Genomic DNA, 18,916 nt, shown 5'->3' on the forward strand with positions numbered 1-18,916 from the left:
TGTTCTTTGGTTTAGTACTGGTTCTGTACTGGTTGCCAGTCTGATTGAAGGCTAACAAAACTGAACTGGAGTCCTGGGCTCTGACAGTAACCATCTAAGGCCGGTATCCAATTAGCCGTGGTAAATTACAGTGGCTAACTATCTTGCCCGGGGCTATCCAATTGGCCTCGCTGCCGGCACTTATAGGGGATTTTGTTTCGCCTGCTTCAAGCAGGCGAGACCTAATCAGTGATAAGAAGCCATTTTTCTCCTGATCGCGGCAGTGAAAATACATAAGAAAAGCGAAAAGTCGTGGACCTATGTGTTTTCGTGAGAAAAACAGAAAATTTTCGGACGTGAAAAGTCAGGGTTTAATTGGACACCACGGAAAAAAAAAATTGGTGAAAAAGACCCTAAAATCAGCAAAAAGAAAAACATTTAGCTGCTAATTGGATAGCGGCCTAATTGTGTATGTGTCTAAAGCTGGGTATACACCGTACGATGTATCGTATGATATATTGTTCCAACGCAGCCTAGAAACACATTGTATAGTGTGTATGTCCGATCCGTTGTTACAGTTTCATCTGCTGTCCTGACTATCAGATGGGACGATGTAATGAACGGATTGTAGTTATGATCTCGGCGCTCAGGATTTTATCGACGACATCCCGACAACTGGGACCATAACTACATCATAAGTCAAAATCCCGGCACCAGCATCCTGAGGGTAAGTATTGAGGTTAGGGGGAGGGTAGGCTGATGGGAAGGAGAGTTAGGTTTAAGGGTAGAGTTATAGCGTTCCCGCTAGGCTGTTTTAGCGGGGCGCCGCGCCCTGCCCTAACTCTGAAGGGCAGAAAGCACCCTGCCCTCTATCGCGGCGCCCCGCTGAGCCAGCCTGCGGGTTCTGGCCCTGATTCAGAGCCGGACGCTCTGACAGACCGCTCGCTCTGAATCAGGGCCTGCTATTTTTTTTTAGAACAGCCTCCTGGCCGCTCGCATAGCTTTGTGACCACCCACAACTATAGCGAGCGGTCAGGAAGATGGTCTTGACCAGGAAGATGGTCTTGACCGAGCGCCCATCGGGCTTGCAACGAGACCCTTGTGGTAGGGTCTCGTGGCCGCAAGCCCCAGAGATATTTCGGCTCTAACGGAGCCGAAATCTCTCCCACTGACATCACTCGTGATGTCAGTGGGGCTGCCCCCAAACGGAGGCATTCACATAAGAACGCCTCCGTTTGGGCAGGAACCCCCCCGGCCCGCCCACCAAAGGGGGCCTGCTGTCACTCAACATCGACAGCACGCCTCCTTTGGTACGAGACCCGGAGCGACGGTGGTCAAAAAGACGGCGCAACGGTCACCACCGGTGAATGGATGCCATGCCGGGCGCATCACTGTGACCGCAACACTTGGGGGCTGCCCGGCATGTCCGTAAGTTCCGGACACACCCCCAGGAGTGACGAAAAGGGGACGCGTCAAAGACACGCCCCCTTTTATTTGGTCACACCCCCTATTTGGACGCGCGTAGAAGTGGCCTAGCTCTAGGTCTGGCGCCCTGCTTGCTGCCGGAACTAGAGTGAACACTAGAGTTAGGGTACTCACTAGTAGCTGTCGGTATTCTAACCAAGTCGGCGTCGGAATTTGAGCGCCAGCATCCCGTACCCAACCCTAATGAACGATGCAGTGCAGTTACATGCAGCATGTACTGATACACTGCGCCGTCCGACGCCTCAAAACGCCGGTCTGATTATGGATCGAACGGAGATATAAAAAAAATAAATAAAAAAAAAAAGCTAAAAACTAAAAAAATCAGACCCGCTATGAGGGAGGATTTAGAGGTGCACACAAGTCTGTTTTGCAGATGGATGTAGAGAATTTTCACACTGTGCATGCGCAGTCCGAGCTTACGCAACTCCTCTGCGTCTTCACCGGCGGCTGACTTGAGTCTAACGGGGCAGCAACTGGGCGTTTGCACATTGGCAACTGCCCTGAGGGCGTGTCATTGGCGTGTAGGAGAGCAATATTCAGAGGTTAGCGTACGGATCTCTTGCACCAAGGATAGGTCTGGTACAAATGCTCACTGATCGTTGTGACGGCTACTTTCACCAGGGTAGGAGCGGTGCGGACGTATAGATGCGGCTGACTTAATACAGGCGGAAATACGGGACGACTTTTGTCAACGATATAAACGATATTGTTCATCGTTATGTCCTTCATATCGTTGACTTTTTTGCACTGAATGACCAACAATGCGCGTGGCCGTATGGACGATAACGAAGGTCGACCGTACATCGGAGGTCGACCGTACATTGCTCGATATCTATGAATTCTTCATCTTTTAAATACGGTCAGAAATCGTTCATAAAATCATTCATGATAGTTGCTGATCACTCAATTTTAAAATAGGAAAAATCGTTCAAAGATATCGATGATCGAGCAAGTAGTCCCGTATGTACACAGTTTAAGGTCAACTTGCGCACAACTACGAATATGATCCTAGGCCTTTAACTACAAGAGCGCTGGAACTATGCGACACCTGGAGCCAAATAACTGGAATGGGATTGAAATACCAGCGGCGGATGCCCGACATGAGGAGATCCCGATTTGGGCAGGTAAGTATACTAACCTCCCCTGTCCCCCTCTAACCCTCCCTTAGTGGTGCCTAAACCTAACACCCCCCCTTAGTGCCTAACCCTAACCTCCCCCCTTAGTGCCTAAACCTAACACCCCCCTTAGTGCCTAACCCTAACACCCCCCCTTAGTGCCTAACCCTAACCTCCCCCCTTAGTGCCTAAACCTAACACCCCCCTTAGTGCCTAACCCTAACCTCCCCCCTTAGTGCCTAACCCTAACCTCCCCCCCCAGGGGTGCCTAACCCTAACCTCCCCCCCCAGGGGTGCCTAACCCTAACCTCACCCCCCAGGGGTGCCTAACCCTAACTTCACTCCCCAGGGGTGCCTAAACCTAACACCGCCTCCCTGCACCCTAAACCTAACCCTCCTAGGGGTACCTAACCCTAATCTCCCCCCCCCAAACCTAATGCTAACCCAGCTAGACTCCCTAATGACCCCCCCCCCCGCTAAGGGTGCCACGGATTTACCTTCATTCGGGCTGGCGTCCTCAGCGCTCCGGCGTCGCAATTAACATAGGCGACTGTATTTCGACGCCCATGTTACATCCCTTGCCGGGATTCCGCTGTCAGCATTAAGACCAGCGGTCTCATCACTACATCCCGAATAACTACCTTGTGAGACCAGACAAGTCGTCCATCAATCACTTAAGGTGGACGAGGGCTGCATAGGCTTGAGACTAGAAAAGTCTTCTGATATGCGTGTGATTGGCTAAGATTAGGAACCGGTTACTTGGGAGTTTTTGTCAGTTAAGACTTTATTACTATTGGTTGTTGTTGGTCCTATTGAATAGTTAGGGGGGGAGGGGCTAGTTGGTTATATATGGTCTTTTGGGGGGGTTTTTTCATATCAGGCTCCATCTTTTTTTCTGACTGGAAGGCCCACCCTCCCATCCCCCACCCATTATTTCGTTTGTCAAATGCGGTTAGTCATTACAAAACTTCTCACAGGTGAGGCACAGCAGGCAGGAGGGCGCTGAAGATCAGCGGGAAACATGTGGCGCAAGGAGCCGCTGTGGGGCACTTGCCCCTTCAAAATTAGGCCAGATGTCCTACTCCTGCGGGGGGACCTGGGCGCCTTTCTGCGGAGGCGCTCAGACTGTGCTCGGGTTAATAGGAGGAGAGTCCTTCGCAGTGCGATTGCGTCCTCAGGAGGGGCGTTATAGTCGTCCCTCATTTGGTGATATATATTTAGTTTGGCTAGAGCTGATCTCGTAGAAACCTCTTTGCCACCTTTTGGGAGATTCCAATTTGGTCATAATTAATATAAACGGTGACCTTTAAACCAAGCAGTGGTTGTCCATCTCTTTATTTCATTTTAGAGTTATAAGGTTGATTATATATATATATTATATATCACAATACTGAATTGCCTTACGTGCAGATGCGGCCGGCAAATGTGATTATAATATTTAATTTCTTTGTAAACAATGTGCGCAGACCCATCACGGAACTGTAACAAACAACGAAAATCTGATCCGATTTGGACGACGAAACCGGAAATATCCTTTTATTGATGACCCCTATTCCACATGTTGGAACTAAAAGTGAACTAAAACTGCTCATTCATATTTGAGAGACAAAGGAATGTTTTAGATATACAAAAATGTGACTGTACACCGGCCGCTGGTTACAGAGGGCGTAAACTTAGACCTATTGTGGTGCGATAGGAGATCCAGACCTGGAAACCTGATGCCCAACAAGTCATGAGAACAATATCTGTTGCAGGTTCAGTTTGAATAAACACAATACAGACAAAAACTGGAGATGACCCAGACCAGGACTGGTTCAACAATGTTACACTAACAGCCATAGAAAAGGACTGACAATGCAACCCACCCAAACTGGATAAGGACAGAGTTAGTCAACACTGGACAAGTCTTGTTAAGAACATGCAACCAGAGAGGACACCAGTCCTACAGACCTCACACAACCATAATACCGTATGTGAATTTGACAAGTAATAGAACCCAGCCCCAGTGAAATATTCACTCAGATTGAGCATTTACAACCTATAAATCTAATTATATCACCTCGCCTTACCCTTATCTCCCAGAATGATCCGATCACCTGCCAGTTACCTTGGCTTGAGCCCTCTATCTGTATAGATTGGACAAATGTTGTGCCACATGCCTCAATGAGGTCACTAATAAACAGGAAACATCTGATTCTAATGGATGGACCATTAAACCATCCATCACAATAAATATAATCCTGCCCTATTCCCACCATTATGCAGGTCTCCCAAGGGGCAAGTATGGCTGACCAGATTGGAATTCCAGTCCAACTTCAGATCTTTAATTCAAAAAGGGGGCCGTGGGTTAAGAACAGCTTCAAAGCATGACATCTCTAAGGGTCCTGGAGTGTTTAGGTACAAGGCAAAAAAAATAAAAAGTAACTTTGCACCTGGGCACTCCATGTTGCAATGCAAGGGGTGCAAATAATTTTTTTTATTTATTTTGCATGTGGGGTAAATACTGGCTGCTTTTGCATGTAGCCCATAAATGCTGGATAGCTTTACGTTTACGCAGCAATTTAGATTTGAGCTAGGACACACCTCTCCAAATTTCTTATGCTGGGCACACACAGTACAATGTGTACCCAGTGATGCGATCCACGGTCCGACAGCCCAATATGTCTGCCCCCCCTTCCTCCGCATAGACCAGCATGGGATCTTTCGTCAATTCTCCAGATCTCTTGTGCATGCAGAAAGATCTGGAGGAGCAACAGGCGACCTCATGGGAGAGCGCAGTGGACGATATCATGCCCACACATGGAACGATATAACTGCGATATCATTCCAATCCGTCGGTACGGCCGCTATATCGCTCTGTGTGTGGGGGCCTTAAATCTCTCTGTACATCTAACATCTCTTCAACCTGCAGTGTAACTGGGTTTTTCTAAAGTGCAAAGTTACTTGCTCTTTTTTGGGGGTTTGCTCCCATCTCAGAATCAGCCCCAGATGCATTTGGAGAAAACGTCTCCATAGAGGAAACACACAAGGGCCGGGATGTACTAAATGGAAAATGCAGTAAAAGCCCCGTTTTCTGGGTCTTCCCTTATTTTCCATATGTATTATTGGCTGTCCGCCGAGACTCCAATGCGGAGTGCTTTTGCTGGCGTTACCTTATAGAAGCCTTTGGGCTTCTTCCGCATCGCGCTGGTATGAGGGATGCCTTCGGATCCCTCCCAGCATGCCCCACGGTGTCACTCTGCACATGGACTGCCTGGTCATAAACCTGGAAGCCCACGGCGCATCGCTGATCGCAAACGACAGCTCTTATTAGGAGAGTTGTCATCCTTTGCGGTACTGATAGCATATGTTAGTACATATGCGATCAGTAACTATACGATATCTGGCGGGATGTACCGCGCAGTGTTAGCACATCCCACCCAGGGGCTTATTCAGATTCGTACAAGCGTAGGCCATGTATAGTAAAAGTGTGTACGTCTAAACGTGATTGAGCCAGACCGGGACACAGACACGTGTGCGCATGTCAAGAGGTACGCATCTTGTGGGTGCTCTCGCCCTAGTCACCCCTATGTACTGACGACAACAATCAGCAGCCGTGTTTAATTGGCGGAGTCCATCTTGACCCCTCCCACTGACAGTATAAAATTATGAGCGGAGCAGCGGTAGTGTATTCACAATATTTCATTGATATCTGCATTCGCCCCACAGCAGGAAAGATGAACATTTACATTTGATTTTTAAAGGAGAAGACAAAGGATACAAGTTAATTAGTATTTATTAATAACATTGTCCATTCACAGACAGACTGTCTAGTTGTATAAGACTTCCATAAAGTACTATATTGTATACATTTACTACTAACACTGTCACACAGGCTATGGTTTTATCCCGGTACAAATCTGGCACACAGGCTTTGGTTTTATCCCGGTATAAATCTGGCACACAGGCTTTGGTTTTATCCCGGTATAAATCTGGCACACAGGCTATGGTTTTATCCCGGTGTAAATCTGCCACTCGTTGCCGTTTTCTCCCGGGGTAACCCTGGCGCATATTCTGCCCCTGCACAATGCGTCAAAACCAACATGTAACATCTGCCTGAAATGACAGTTGGGAGCTGATTGGCTGGAGCACCATTATCATAGGCAACGGGTTTTATCACTCGTTGATCAATAAGGCCCTATGGCGGTTGGCGACAGGGCCTGTATGTCAACTGTCAGAATGTCGACATGGTCAAAACGTCGCCGTTTGAGAGGTCAACACCACATTGCCAATTTTTGTGTTGTTTTTATGGTGAGGCTTAGCGATGTGACTCCGCAAATATTCTGACTACTTGCCGGCACAGCGTCCGCTTTCCGAACTCCTGCAGACCCTTCACACAGCTTCATGAGTACCAAACTCAGGATCCTCCACTGATCATCAATAAATGAATTACTGTATGTTGCCGTATGGCGAGTGTCAAATATCCTATGAGGATATATGAAGACTATGCCGGAGGAGAGAGGCGTCAAGGTCTGAACAGGACAGGAGTTATGGCTGTTACCTTAATTAATAAACAAACAAACAAAACACGCACACACACAAAATATCTATACAACCAGCTCTGCCAAGCAAACAACTTCTCCTACCCTATTTGCCAGGATAGAATGTTAATCCTATCTACTCCCTCCACTAACCTAATCTTACCCCTGGCTCTATATCGGTTTCTGATATATTAAAATGATGTTTATCATGTATGTCATGTGAAATGTTCACTTCATTCCAGTTTTACCGTGTACCTTGGAAAACCTGAGTTCCGTATTTTTATTTTTATTTCAATTATTGTTTTGTAACGTCAAAACAATTACAGTTATGTAGGTGTCAGCAGAGCAAACAGACTCACACTCCTCACTATTTACAAGCATCACTTAGAGCTTGATCCTATTCGCCGCAAACCTGCTCGCTGCGCAGTACCGCAAACTTACAGTACCTCCGTACTCGCTGACTTTTGTTTGCAGCCCCCTACAGGTCTGCAAGTCTGGGGTGAGATCAGGCCGCGCTATGGTGCCGTTGCCGGCGTTTCCACAACGTTGTAATGCTAACCAACCCACCCCCTTCGCCCCTAATAGGACTGGCCCTAAGTGGTATAGAAGTGCCGCTGATGTGGGAAAACACTGCTCATCTGGCATCCATATATAATGTAGCACTGTACAATAACCGGGTAAGGTAGAAAGTTATTTATAGGCTGATATAAATGGCTGAGGGCTCTGGGCCTGATTCAGACCCACTCGCGAGCGGCTGTCCGCTCGCGAGTGGGTCGATGGTCTGCACTGCGCATGACGGAGGGAGCTTTCCTTCGCTCGTAGTGTCTGATCAAAGGGGGCGTGCTGTCGATGTTGACTGACAGCACGCCCCCTTTGGTGGGCGTGCCGGGGGGCGTGCCTGCCAGACGGAGGCGTTCCCAAGGGAACGCCTACCGTCAGAAGCCGGCCCCACTGACATCACTAGTGATGTCAGTGGGAGTGATTTTGGCTCTGATAGAGCCAAAATCACTCCTGGCCCTGCGGTTGAGAAACTCAACCGCAGGCTTCGGCTCGCACTGGCGATGGTCGCGATGGTCAAGACCATCGCGACCATCATCCTGCACGCTCGTATAGGCTGTGGGTGGTGACCCACAGCTATACGAGCGTCCAGGAGGACGCTCCATATTTATGGAGGTGGGCCCTGATTCAGAGCGAGCGCTCTGGTCAGAGCGTCCGGCTCTGAATCAGGGCCTCTGTCCAAAAGAGCTTACAATCTAAAGCAGACATGCAGCAGAGGGGTTAGCATTACTGCCTTGCAGCACTCGGGTCAGACCCAATCTGTGTGGGCTGTATGTTCTTCCCCTGTTTACGTGGCTTTCCTACAGGGGTTGCGGATTCCTCCCACACTTCAAATGACATGCTGATATGTTATTGGACCATAGTGTGTTTGGGAATTCAGACTGTAAGCTCCAACGGGTCAGGATCTGATATGACTATGAAATATTGTCTTTATAGTGCTGCGCAAAATGCTGACACTATTAACAATAATAGATAATATTGTGAAACAATATGAATGGGAGTATTTAGTGAGGACTGCACATCATTACACCTAAACTAGCCTATTATTACCTCTAAGTTGACTTGTTATGGTTATATTTTATGACATCATACTATACTGTATGGCAAGTTACAATTTTACATAAGACCACAAGAAATCATTAGGTCTGTTACGCAAACTGATAAATAATGTCAGGTCATCCGAACGGTTTACAAGTTTTTATGTCAAATTCAGGGGGCAAAAGAGAGAGCCGTACGCGACCCTCAGACCATAGCATACATATACCCCATGTAAGATATGGTTATGTCAGGCTGACACTAATGCCTTATAAACAAGCTTAAATGTGTTCACAAAGGCGACATTTATTTGGAGAAACTCTACAGATGTTTTATTTGGTGCGCTCTTATTTTGAGGTCCTGGAACGTGGGAAATTAGGGACCTCCTTTATCCAAGCCTGGACCCGTTGTACTCAAGGTACAAGTCAATGAAAAAAAAATAGTCTTTAGAAGTTTTTTTTTTTTTTTAAGAACAGGGAGAAGTGGTCCCAGAGACCTGCAGTTTCCACTCGCTGCAGATACACTCCAAAAATAAAGCCAGACTTGCACGTACCAGAGCAGACTATTGCACCTACCTGCACAATTCAGCAAAGGCCTGGAAGTTCAATTTCTTGATCTTTTTTTCACTCAGCCAATATCCCACCCGCTTCCCTTTCAGGAACGTCTGCATTTTCGGCACCTGTCTCAGCAGCGACCCCAGGGAACAGTGGAGGGGGTCAGCCCGGGACCTCCAATCAAAGCGGCCTGCGCCCGTCACCTGGTGAATGGAGAAACGTGTTAGTAAACCAGTTCCGCAGCTACCTGTCGGCAAAGCAGAGCAAAACTTTATCAGCCTTGCCAGTATTTAAAAGGTTAAAAAAAGGGGGGTCCTGCCGTGTTAAGTAGCAAGTGGAGGGGCTGATAATAGCTGAGAAACATCAATTATTCAGCGGTCTTACTGACCAATTTAGTGTCAGGAATACAAGTGTTATGGCGAGCGGGTAGGGGGGGGGTGTTAGCCACAAACTGCTACAAAACAGTATAATAAAATATGTCTATTTCCAAAATGTACCCTGAAATTCCATGTACCCTAAAATTCTAGTGATTCAGGGACCAATTAATGGGGGTGGCATTCACTTTGTGGCCTGACCATTCTAGGGACTTATACAATAGAGGCAAGCAACCCGTGCAGAGATCACTACCCTCAGCATCTCCAGGCCACAGTCTGATGAGCCTTGTAGTCCGACAAGTGCCGAAACAGCCGCCCGTTTGCTTACCTGTGATAGACAGTGTACTAAAGGCAAAATCCAAAGTGACTCATTAACCCCCAGTTCTCTTTACAGTGCCACATGCAACAGGAGTTTAAGTTAAGAAGAAAGCTATACTAATGAGTAAGAGATGGCTCTAGATCTAGCAGCACTGGGAGAAAATGTATGCAAGCTGGATCCCAGTAGAAGCCATACTAGATTTACAGCATGCACAGTTACAAATCGCACACTCACACAGCAGTGCAGGCAGGGCAAGGTGCACCCTCTCTTAACCCTAGCAATGCCAGGGGAGAGGGGGCAGCACGTTTGCATAGCAGGCAGGAAGCATGATGTGCAAGGGAAGCACTGATGAACTAGGTCAGCCTGCCCCCTGCACATGGCACCTTCACTACTGACCTGATTGGCAGCTGCTGGACCTGGAGTGGGGTCCAGTGCAAGGAGACAGCTCCTGCTCTCCCTCTTGCTGGTGATCTGTCTCTTCTTGACTGTCTCCCTCCCTCTCTTGGTGACTGTTTTTTTCCCTCCCCCTCTTTCAGATCTCCATTTGCTAAGCTGGGTCCCTCCCTGGTCTCTGCTTCTCTCCCTGGCTGGAAGGGTTATATAGGCAATTCAGGCTTTCTGGACGAGGACACACCCTCTGTCATAGCTTCAGGTCCTCTTCTGTTCTCTGTAGCTTCATTGGTGGGAATGGAGAGAAGCGTGGAAGTTGGAAGCAGCAGAAGCGGAGAAGGCAGAGTCAGCACACACAGGCTGCTCTGTATGTATGGGGAGGAAGTAGGAGGAAGCATTACCGCTGCTGGCCACTAGGGGGCAGGCCTGAGACCGCACAGCACCAGAACAGTCCCTACTTCATGTGATTGGCACGGACAGGACAGGGACAGGGACAGGGACAGGCAAAGTTTTCACCAGTTTATAAAGGATTAGTAGACCTCTGCAAATTAAAGCTTGAATAAAGGCGATTGCGATGCTTTACAAAATAAATAAACAAAAAAAGACAAGACATTGGCTACATCCTTGTTTATATCATACCAATGATGATGATTATTATTATTATTTCTTATTTATTTATATATCGCTAACATATTCCAAAGCGCTTTACAGATGGCCAAGCATTTATCATAAGGTCCCTTAGACTAAGCACCACTTTAGCGGAATGTGGGTTTAGCGATGGACGCTGTTAGGCTGGGACGCAGCAGCGATGCTAACGTATGCTAATGCAGCAGGCGGCGCCTGACGCCTCCTGACCGCACTGCGACACCATCGGCCATCTGAGTAACCCTGAGGTTATTCAGATTGGCCATGGCAGCTCCATTGTTGAGGTCAGGCAGTCTGCGTCGGCCACCGTTTTCCGGAGTCCGGCATCGCCCCGCCACCCCACCGCCAACTGGCTGCAGCCTGTCAATCAGTCTGCGGGTCAGGGGGCACTGCATGCAGCGACGCAGGACTTGTTCTGCTCAGGCGCTCTGCCATCAGAGATGTAAGTAAACCATTGTACATCTCTGAAGCAAGCCCTGTGCCCTACAGTCAAGGTCATTGTTGGCATCGCCCTAATGCCGGGTACACACTAGGCGATATGTCGTCCGATCCGGCGGATGGGGCAACATATCGTCCACATCGGCGAGTGTGTACCCGCTATGTCGTGAATGCAGCATGGCCCCCATTGTGGCCGATGCCGGGTCCTGCCGCTCACAATATTATGCTGGGTGCACATCGTTTAGTCTATACCCAGCTTTAGGAAGGGATCGGGAGTAAGCGGCCATAGCAGAGGATTGTCACGTCTGAGACTGGAGTAGAGGACGTGGTGGGCCTAAGTTGGGGGAGGAAGCGGAGACGAGGGGCCTGGATGTACGTTCTCCTCATCCACAGGTCTTGAGTGTTGGCGAGACCTGGGCAAAGGTGCGGAATCTAACCCACAGGATGGTGTTCGCCAGTGACCCCCCCAATTGGGATTTGGGCTTAGCTGCACCCCGTGAGCAGGTCGCGGTCCTTTGACCAGGTACCCAAGCCCTGCAGGGATAGAGACACAACACTCGTGGCCCAGAGAGGTTATGCCTGCTTAGGCACAAAGCAATGCCCTAAGCATACAGTAATACACCTTGACACGAGGACCAAATATCAATAAGGATTTCAAGTGGAGAGCGACTCACGGTTACTTGAGAATTCACCAGAGATAGAAGGCACACAGGTAGAGGTGGTATACACTGTAGCACGGATGTTCACCAGAGACGTATAGGCACACAGGTAGAGATGGTAACATTGCTGCTATAAGGAAAATAGGAACCTGGACCGGGAACTCACTAAGGCACGCTAGGAGACAACCGTTGTTCAGGCAACTTCCTGTAACCTGTGGAACAGTTATATACCCAGGGGAACCCTTAGACAGGTGCACAGCATCAGCTGATCACAGACCTATCAGGAAGGAGGATACAGTCACATGGGCCGACTGTCATGGCGGCGCCCATGTCCGGACTTGCGATGCCAGACACCATCCACCAGGAAGCCACTGCATGCGGGGAGAATGCTCAGCTTCTCCCTCGCCGTCGCGCAAGCTGCCCGACCACCCAGGATGACAGGGGAAGCCGGCGGCGCGGTAAGCGGGAGCCGATCCCCGGCTGAGCCCTGACAAGGATGTAAAATAAGGCGGCAGGGCCGTGACCTTGAGCTTTTCGAGAGGATCAGCTGCCCAAGGTGCAAATCTGACGGGGAGGGGGGCTCAAATTTCAGGTTAACTTGGTTACAATTGACAGCTTGGGAGTCGGCAAATTTCATTCTTGCCCCGGTCGCTAACGTTTCTAGTTACAGCTCTGTCATCAGGGGTGTACTTATGGGAGGAGGTTAGTCTGATGCCCTACCCTGAGCAGGGCACTGGCATACATTTAGTCACATGGTCCGCTATGTAATGTAAGTGTGGTGGCACTTAGTGTAGGTGGAGCTGTGTGAGGCGGGGTAGCATTATTATGGGCGTAGACGTCTTCAGTCCGAAATCCAGGTATAGCATGTTCCAGTTTAACCTAAATGAAGGACCGCGGCCAATTAGGCTTAGCCCACCCGCTCCCTCCTTTTCTATTCTCCAAAACTGCGGGATAGTGAGGTTACATCACAGTGTTTGCATGTTATTACAAAATAACAAGAGATTATACAGTTACTATGGTAAAAAAAAAAAAAAAAAAAGATTTTTCTCTGACATTTTGCTGTAGCAGAAAATAGTTTTAAAGCTGCATCACCACCTAGGTAGGATATGTTACTAAGGGCTCCTCCATGGGGCACAGCGAGGGGGATTGTGTAGTCATATGTTTTGCTAGATGGCAGTGCTGGGGCGTAGGTTTTCATTTCACCTGCTCACCTGCTCTTCACCTGATCATTTCACCTGCTCACCTGCTCTTCACCTGATCATTTCACCTGCTCACCTGATCATTTCACCTGCTCTTCACCTGATCATTTCACCTGATCATTTCACCTGCTCACCTGCTCTTCACCTGATCATTTCACCTGCTCACCTGCTCTTCACCTGATCATTTCACCTGCTCACCTGTTCTTCACCTGATCATTTCACCTGCTCTTCACCTGATCATTTCACCTGCTCACCTGCTCTTCACCTGATCATTTCACCTGCTCACCTGCTCTTCACCTGATCATTTCACCTGCTCACCTGCTCTTCATCTGATCATTTCACCTGCTCACCTGATCATTTCACCTGCTCTTCACCTGATCATTTCACCTGATCATTTCACCTGCTCACCTGCTCTTCACCTGATCATTTCACCTGCTCACCTGCTCTTCACCTGCTCACCTGCTCTTCACCTGATCATTTCACCTGCTCACCTGCTCTTCACCTGATCATTTCACCTGCTCTTCACCTGATCATTTCACCTGCTCACCTGCTCTTCACCTGATCATTTCACCTGCTCACCTGCTCTTCACCTGCTCACCTGCTCTTCACCTGATCATTTCACCTGCTCACCTGCTCTTCACCTGATCATTTCACCTGCTCACCTGCTCTTCACCTGATCATTTCACCTGCTCACCTGCTCTTCACCTGATCATTTCACCTGCTCACCTGCTCTTCACCTGATCATTTCACCTGCTCTTCACCTGATCATTTCACCTGCTCTTCACCTGATCATTTCACCTGCTGTTCTTTTTTATTTGTTTTATTACTGTTTTATTTCATTTTAAATGATTCATGAAAGTACTTCCATTATAATTTAGTATTTTGGGCCTTTCATTCGTTGGGTGAAAAGCAATATGCATGGAATCCGTGATCTGCATGGGTACCGATAGCCGTGGTGCACGGCTTTTTTCCCCTCACTCCCCCAGCCCCTTCCCATCTCTTTTTCCTTATTCCCCCATTTCTCTCTTTCTCCTCCTTTCTTATCTGGTCTCTCTCCCCCTCTTTTCCTGTTTCTGTACATCTCCAAAATTCTCTCGCTCCTGAATTTGTATACCCCTCTTTTCCTGTTTCTGTCTTTCTCCCTCCCCCCATTTATCCGCTCTTCCCATCTCTCATCCCCCATGTCTCTCTTTCTCCTCTATTATACGGTCTCTCCCCCTCCTGACTCTCTCTCTCCCTCTTTTTCTGTTGCTGTCAAACCCCCCCCACCCCCACCCCCGTCTTCCCATCACTCTTCCCCATGTTTCTCTTTCTCCCTCTTTTCCGGTTTCTGTGCTCCCCTTCTCCGCCCCCTCTCTCCTTCCTGTCGCTTTCTCTCTCCCCCTGACACCTGGCTTTCTACCAACACCAGACTTTCTCCACAGCCCTCCTTCTCCGGGACAGGACCCCTTATCAGGTGCTTCTCGCTCTGGTGTTCCCACGCCCCCGACTCAGCCGCATTGACATGCTTGCATTCTTCCTTACTGAGGGCCCCATTTATTAATGATCGCATTTGCAATGCGACCTGGGCATGGTACTACCGCCCATGATCGCATGGTATTACAACCCATGATCGCATGGTATTGCCGCCCATGATCACATGGTATTACCGCCCATGATCACATGGTATTACCGCCCATGATCGCATGGTATTACCGCCCATGATCGCATGGTATTACCGCCCATGATCGCATGGTATTACCGCCCATGATCGCATGGTATTACCGCCCATGATCGCATGGTATTGCCGCCCATGATCGCATGGTATTGCCGCCCATGATCGCATGGTATTACCGCCCATGATCCCATGGTATTACCGCCCATGATCGCATGGTATTACCGCCCATGATCGCATGGTATTACCGCCCATGATCGCATGGTATTGCCGCCCATGATCGCATGGTATTACCGCCCATGATAGCATGGTATTACTGCCCATGATCGCAAGGTATTGCCGCCCATGATCGCATGGTATTACTGCCCATGATCGCATTGCAAGATGCGATCATAACGCCGGAATGCATCACCCGGCACATGCAGGGACATGGGCTCCAAAAGGAGCCCGTCCCTGCGATGTGCCTGGAGTGTAGGCCAGTGCGGGGGCTACTGCGCATGTACAATGCCACTGACTGCACATGCGCGGCCGCCATTGCCATGGGAGGGTTCTTATGCAACCCTCTCCCGGTAAGTTTTGCGATGTGTAGCCCATTGGCTACAATGGGTTAATGCCATCTTCGGATGGCAGTAGCTGCGGGAGCCAATCTCCATAATACGTCACATTCCAAATGTTGGTAAATCTGACAGCATCGCATCCCCCATAGAAACTGATACAGGCTGCGGGAATGGAGGGATCGCAGCAGGTTTTGGAGATATCTGCTGCGGTCCCTTCTTCTTACTATAGGGTGATACTAAATATTTGTGGTTACCCCCTGAATATGGGTGTTTTCATGGAATAAGCTGCAAATATGTAATGATAAATGGGCCTCTCAGTGGCAGATGGGGACTGTGTAAGCAGTGTGTGCATGCTAGGGACACACACGCTGATACATGATGTATAGTAACTTCCACACTCTGGACACGTCTTCAGCAGTCCGGACTGCAGCCCCCCGAGTAAACTCTGCCATCCCCAGTGAGCCATGACTGCACTGGCTACACTGTGACTGGCAGGGACTTTCCAATGGAAGCGCCACCTGCCAGTCACACACAGGACTAGCAGCCCCAGTGGTAGGTGTTTTCTCCCCCTGGGACTGCCAGTCTGGGGTGCGATTAGCAAAAAGCGTGATTCCAGTGGTAAGGCACTCTTCTGCCTTCCCTTCAGCCACACCCGGAGCTGCAGCTGATGCAGTCCCTAGAAGTCAGACCTGAGCGCATGCGCCGGTCTGCTGATGTTTGTGCGCCGATCCAGCCCCTACCAGATTCATTGCGCATGCGCAATGGACCTAGCAGGCGGTGAGACATGGGCACTGCAGAAAGTAGCATGGCGGGTAGCCCCCTCAAGGAAGGTAGAGAGGCCACTGATCTTCAGACACGTATTTTATTCAATTCTGAAAGGATTTTACCAATTTTTTTTTTTTACTGTTTCTGGAACTAGTTATAAGGGGGATATTTACTAAAGTGAGAGTTTTTAGAAGTGGAGATGTTGCCCATAGCAACCAATCAGATTCTACTTACCACTTATCTAGCACCTTCTAGAAGATAATAGCTAGAATCTGATTGGTTGCTATGGGCAACATCTCCACTTCTAAAAACCTGCACTTAGTTAATTTGCCCATAAAAGTAAAAAATTAGACCAAACATGCAGGTTTTAGTGGGAGGCTCCCGATTTTTCAGGTAACCCCCCGCACCTCCAGAAGGGTAGGCACTTTTCCCACATTCTGCCCACTTCCTAGTGAAGTGGACAGAATGGGGAGAATATTAGCGGGCATTGGCGCGGTTCTGAGCATTGGGGGCGGGCCCAATGACGCGACTCTGGGAGAATCACGTCATTTAGCTCCGCCCCTATGTTAATTACGCGTAATCACGTTGAATTCCCGCGAGGGGGCAGGGCTTAACGGCGCGATTCAGCCGGCCCTGCCCCCAACTCCGCGTACCTGATTTACCTCCCCGGCTTTCTCCCGGGGAGGAACATTCAATAGTAGGCAAGTATGCGGCACCCTAGAGTACCAGCATTTTTTTTTCACTGCACCCCTAGGCCCCAAATTTGTTATTGAGAAATTCAGAACAATTATTAAATGAAATAAATTGTGCTTACCTGTCACCTGTCAGGTTCTGTTATGTGGTGGTGGGCAGGGCTGTTTGTCCACATATTTTATGACTGGCAGCTGCTAGCATTGGTCTACACCAGTGGTTCCCAAACTTTTTTTGAATCACGGCGCCCTACAGTATCAGCATTGTGTTCAGGACACCCCTAGGCCAAAAGTTTGTCATTGAGAAATTCAGAAAAAATGTAGTAAAGTGAAATAAATGGCGCTGTCCTGTCATCCTTTATGTTCAGTTATGTGGTGGTGCACAGGTATGAGCTTCTGTTTGTCCACATATTTACATTACATTGACTATCATTAATTTTATTTGGTGCTAGATCACCAACCTGAGGCACCCCTGCAAGTGTCCCGAGGCACCCCATTGTGCCACTGCACCCAGTTTGGGACCTACTGAGATAAGGTATAATATCCATATAGTATATAAGATATAAAGGGTATCCAGGTTAAAACAAACAAAACTGGTGCTTTAATATTGTCAGCATACAGCAACAGAAAATAAGAACCAACCTAGCCCCAATGCAGGGCACTACCTCACTTCTTCAGATAGAACTATCCAGGGCAGCAAGTCTATAACAGATCAAGCAGAGAGTGTTGTGTACAGAGACACATCCATAGCGGCAGCGGGCAGAGAAGAGAAGTGTCCCCCACTGAAGCTGCCTCCCTCTCCCCTGGAGCCGTTACACACGGTAGTCTTATGTTTGTTTGTTTTTTGGGGGGTTGGCTGGCCAGGTCTCCTTGGAATTGGTTATGCCCCTCCCCCTCCTAGCCGCAGTACCTGGGCCCCTGCTCCTGGCCTGGCCACCACAGGCTCATCTAGGCTGTACCCTCTTGGCAGCCCATAGGTGTAGTTACACCCCTTTTTAAACTTGTGTAGGAGGATCCTACTGTCACAGCATAGAAAAGTATGTAGTGTGTGTAACTGGACCTAGGTGTATCTACAGCTTGTAGATAGCCCTGTGTGACACTAATCCCCCCCCCCTCCTTAGTAAACCATGTTGCATTGCAGGTGCAGAGATTTAGGGGGAGATGTATCAAACCTTAGAGAGAGAGAAAGTACCAACCAATCAGCGTCTAACTGCCACTTTTCAAGTACAGCCTGTAAAAGTGACAGTTAGGAGCTGTTTGACTGGTACGATATCTCTCTCCACTTTATTTCTCTCCAAGGTTTGATACATATCCCCCTTAGATTTGGGAGGGATGTGTCCAAACTCAAATCTAAATTGCAGTATACAAATAAAGCTGTCCAGCATTTATGGGGTACATGTAGAAGCAGCCAGAACTTACTCTGCATGTGCCAGCACAAGGGGGTTATCTGCACATAGGGCATAGGCCCCTCCTCTGAAGAAATGCAGTAAGGGGGAAATGGGGAGCGGAGGGGGTGTGACACCTTCTCAGAGCTCCACAAAGGAAGTGGCGGAAGCCATTAGTGGAGGGTGCACATCGTTCCGGCTCTCACTGAGCAAGTCAGGGGCAGACACTCACTGAGCAAGTCAGGGGCAGACACTCACTGAGCAAGTCAGGGGCAGACGCTCACTGCGCAAGTCAGGGGCAGACGCTCACTGCGCAAGTCAGGGGCAGACGCTCACTGAGCAAGTCAGGGGCAGACGCTCACTGCGCAAGTCAGGGGCAGACGCTCATTGCGCAAGTCAGGGGCAGACACTCACTGCGCAAGTCAGGGGCAGACGCTCACTGAGCAAGTCAGGGGCAGACGCTCACTGCGCAAGTCAGGGGCAGACGCTCACTGCGCAAGTCAGGGGCAGACGCTCATTGCGCAAGTCAGGGGCAGAGGCTCACTGAGCAAGTCAGGGGCAGACGCTCACTGCGCAAGTCAGGGGCAGACGCTCAT

At 49.0% G+C, this 18,916-nt stretch overlaps 1 protein-coding gene across 2 annotated transcripts in view; it reads right to left on the bottom strand.

The window, feature by feature from the left end:
- ITPK1 (inositol-tetrakisphosphate 1-kinase) overlaps positions 1-10,717 on the bottom strand; it is a 170,604-nt gene extending 159,887 nt beyond the window's left edge. Inside the window, exons 1-2 of one of the 2 annotated variants that reach the window (XM_088462990.1) lie at positions 10,574-10,717; positions 9,268-9,449 (exon numbers count right to left, since the gene is read on the bottom strand). In XM_088462990.1, the coding sequence (XP_088319116.1) occupies positions 9,268-9,362 (95 nt within the window). In that variant the 5' untranslated portion in view covers positions 9,363-9,449; positions 10,574-10,717. Of the gene's footprint in view, positions 1-9,267; positions 9,450-10,335 lie in introns of both variants that reach the window. The other variant, XM_088462989.1, reaches the window with a different exon arrangement.
- Between the last annotated feature and the right edge of the window lie 8,199 nt (positions 10,718-18,916).

This window comes from Taudactylus pleione, unplaced genomic scaffold (genome assembly GCF_031769625.1).
Source record: "Taudactylus pleione unplaced genomic scaffold, aTauple2 ptg001303l, whole genome shotgun sequence".
NCBI classification, from domain to species: Eukaryota; Metazoa; Chordata; class Amphibia; order Anura; family Myobatrachidae; genus Taudactylus; species Taudactylus pleione.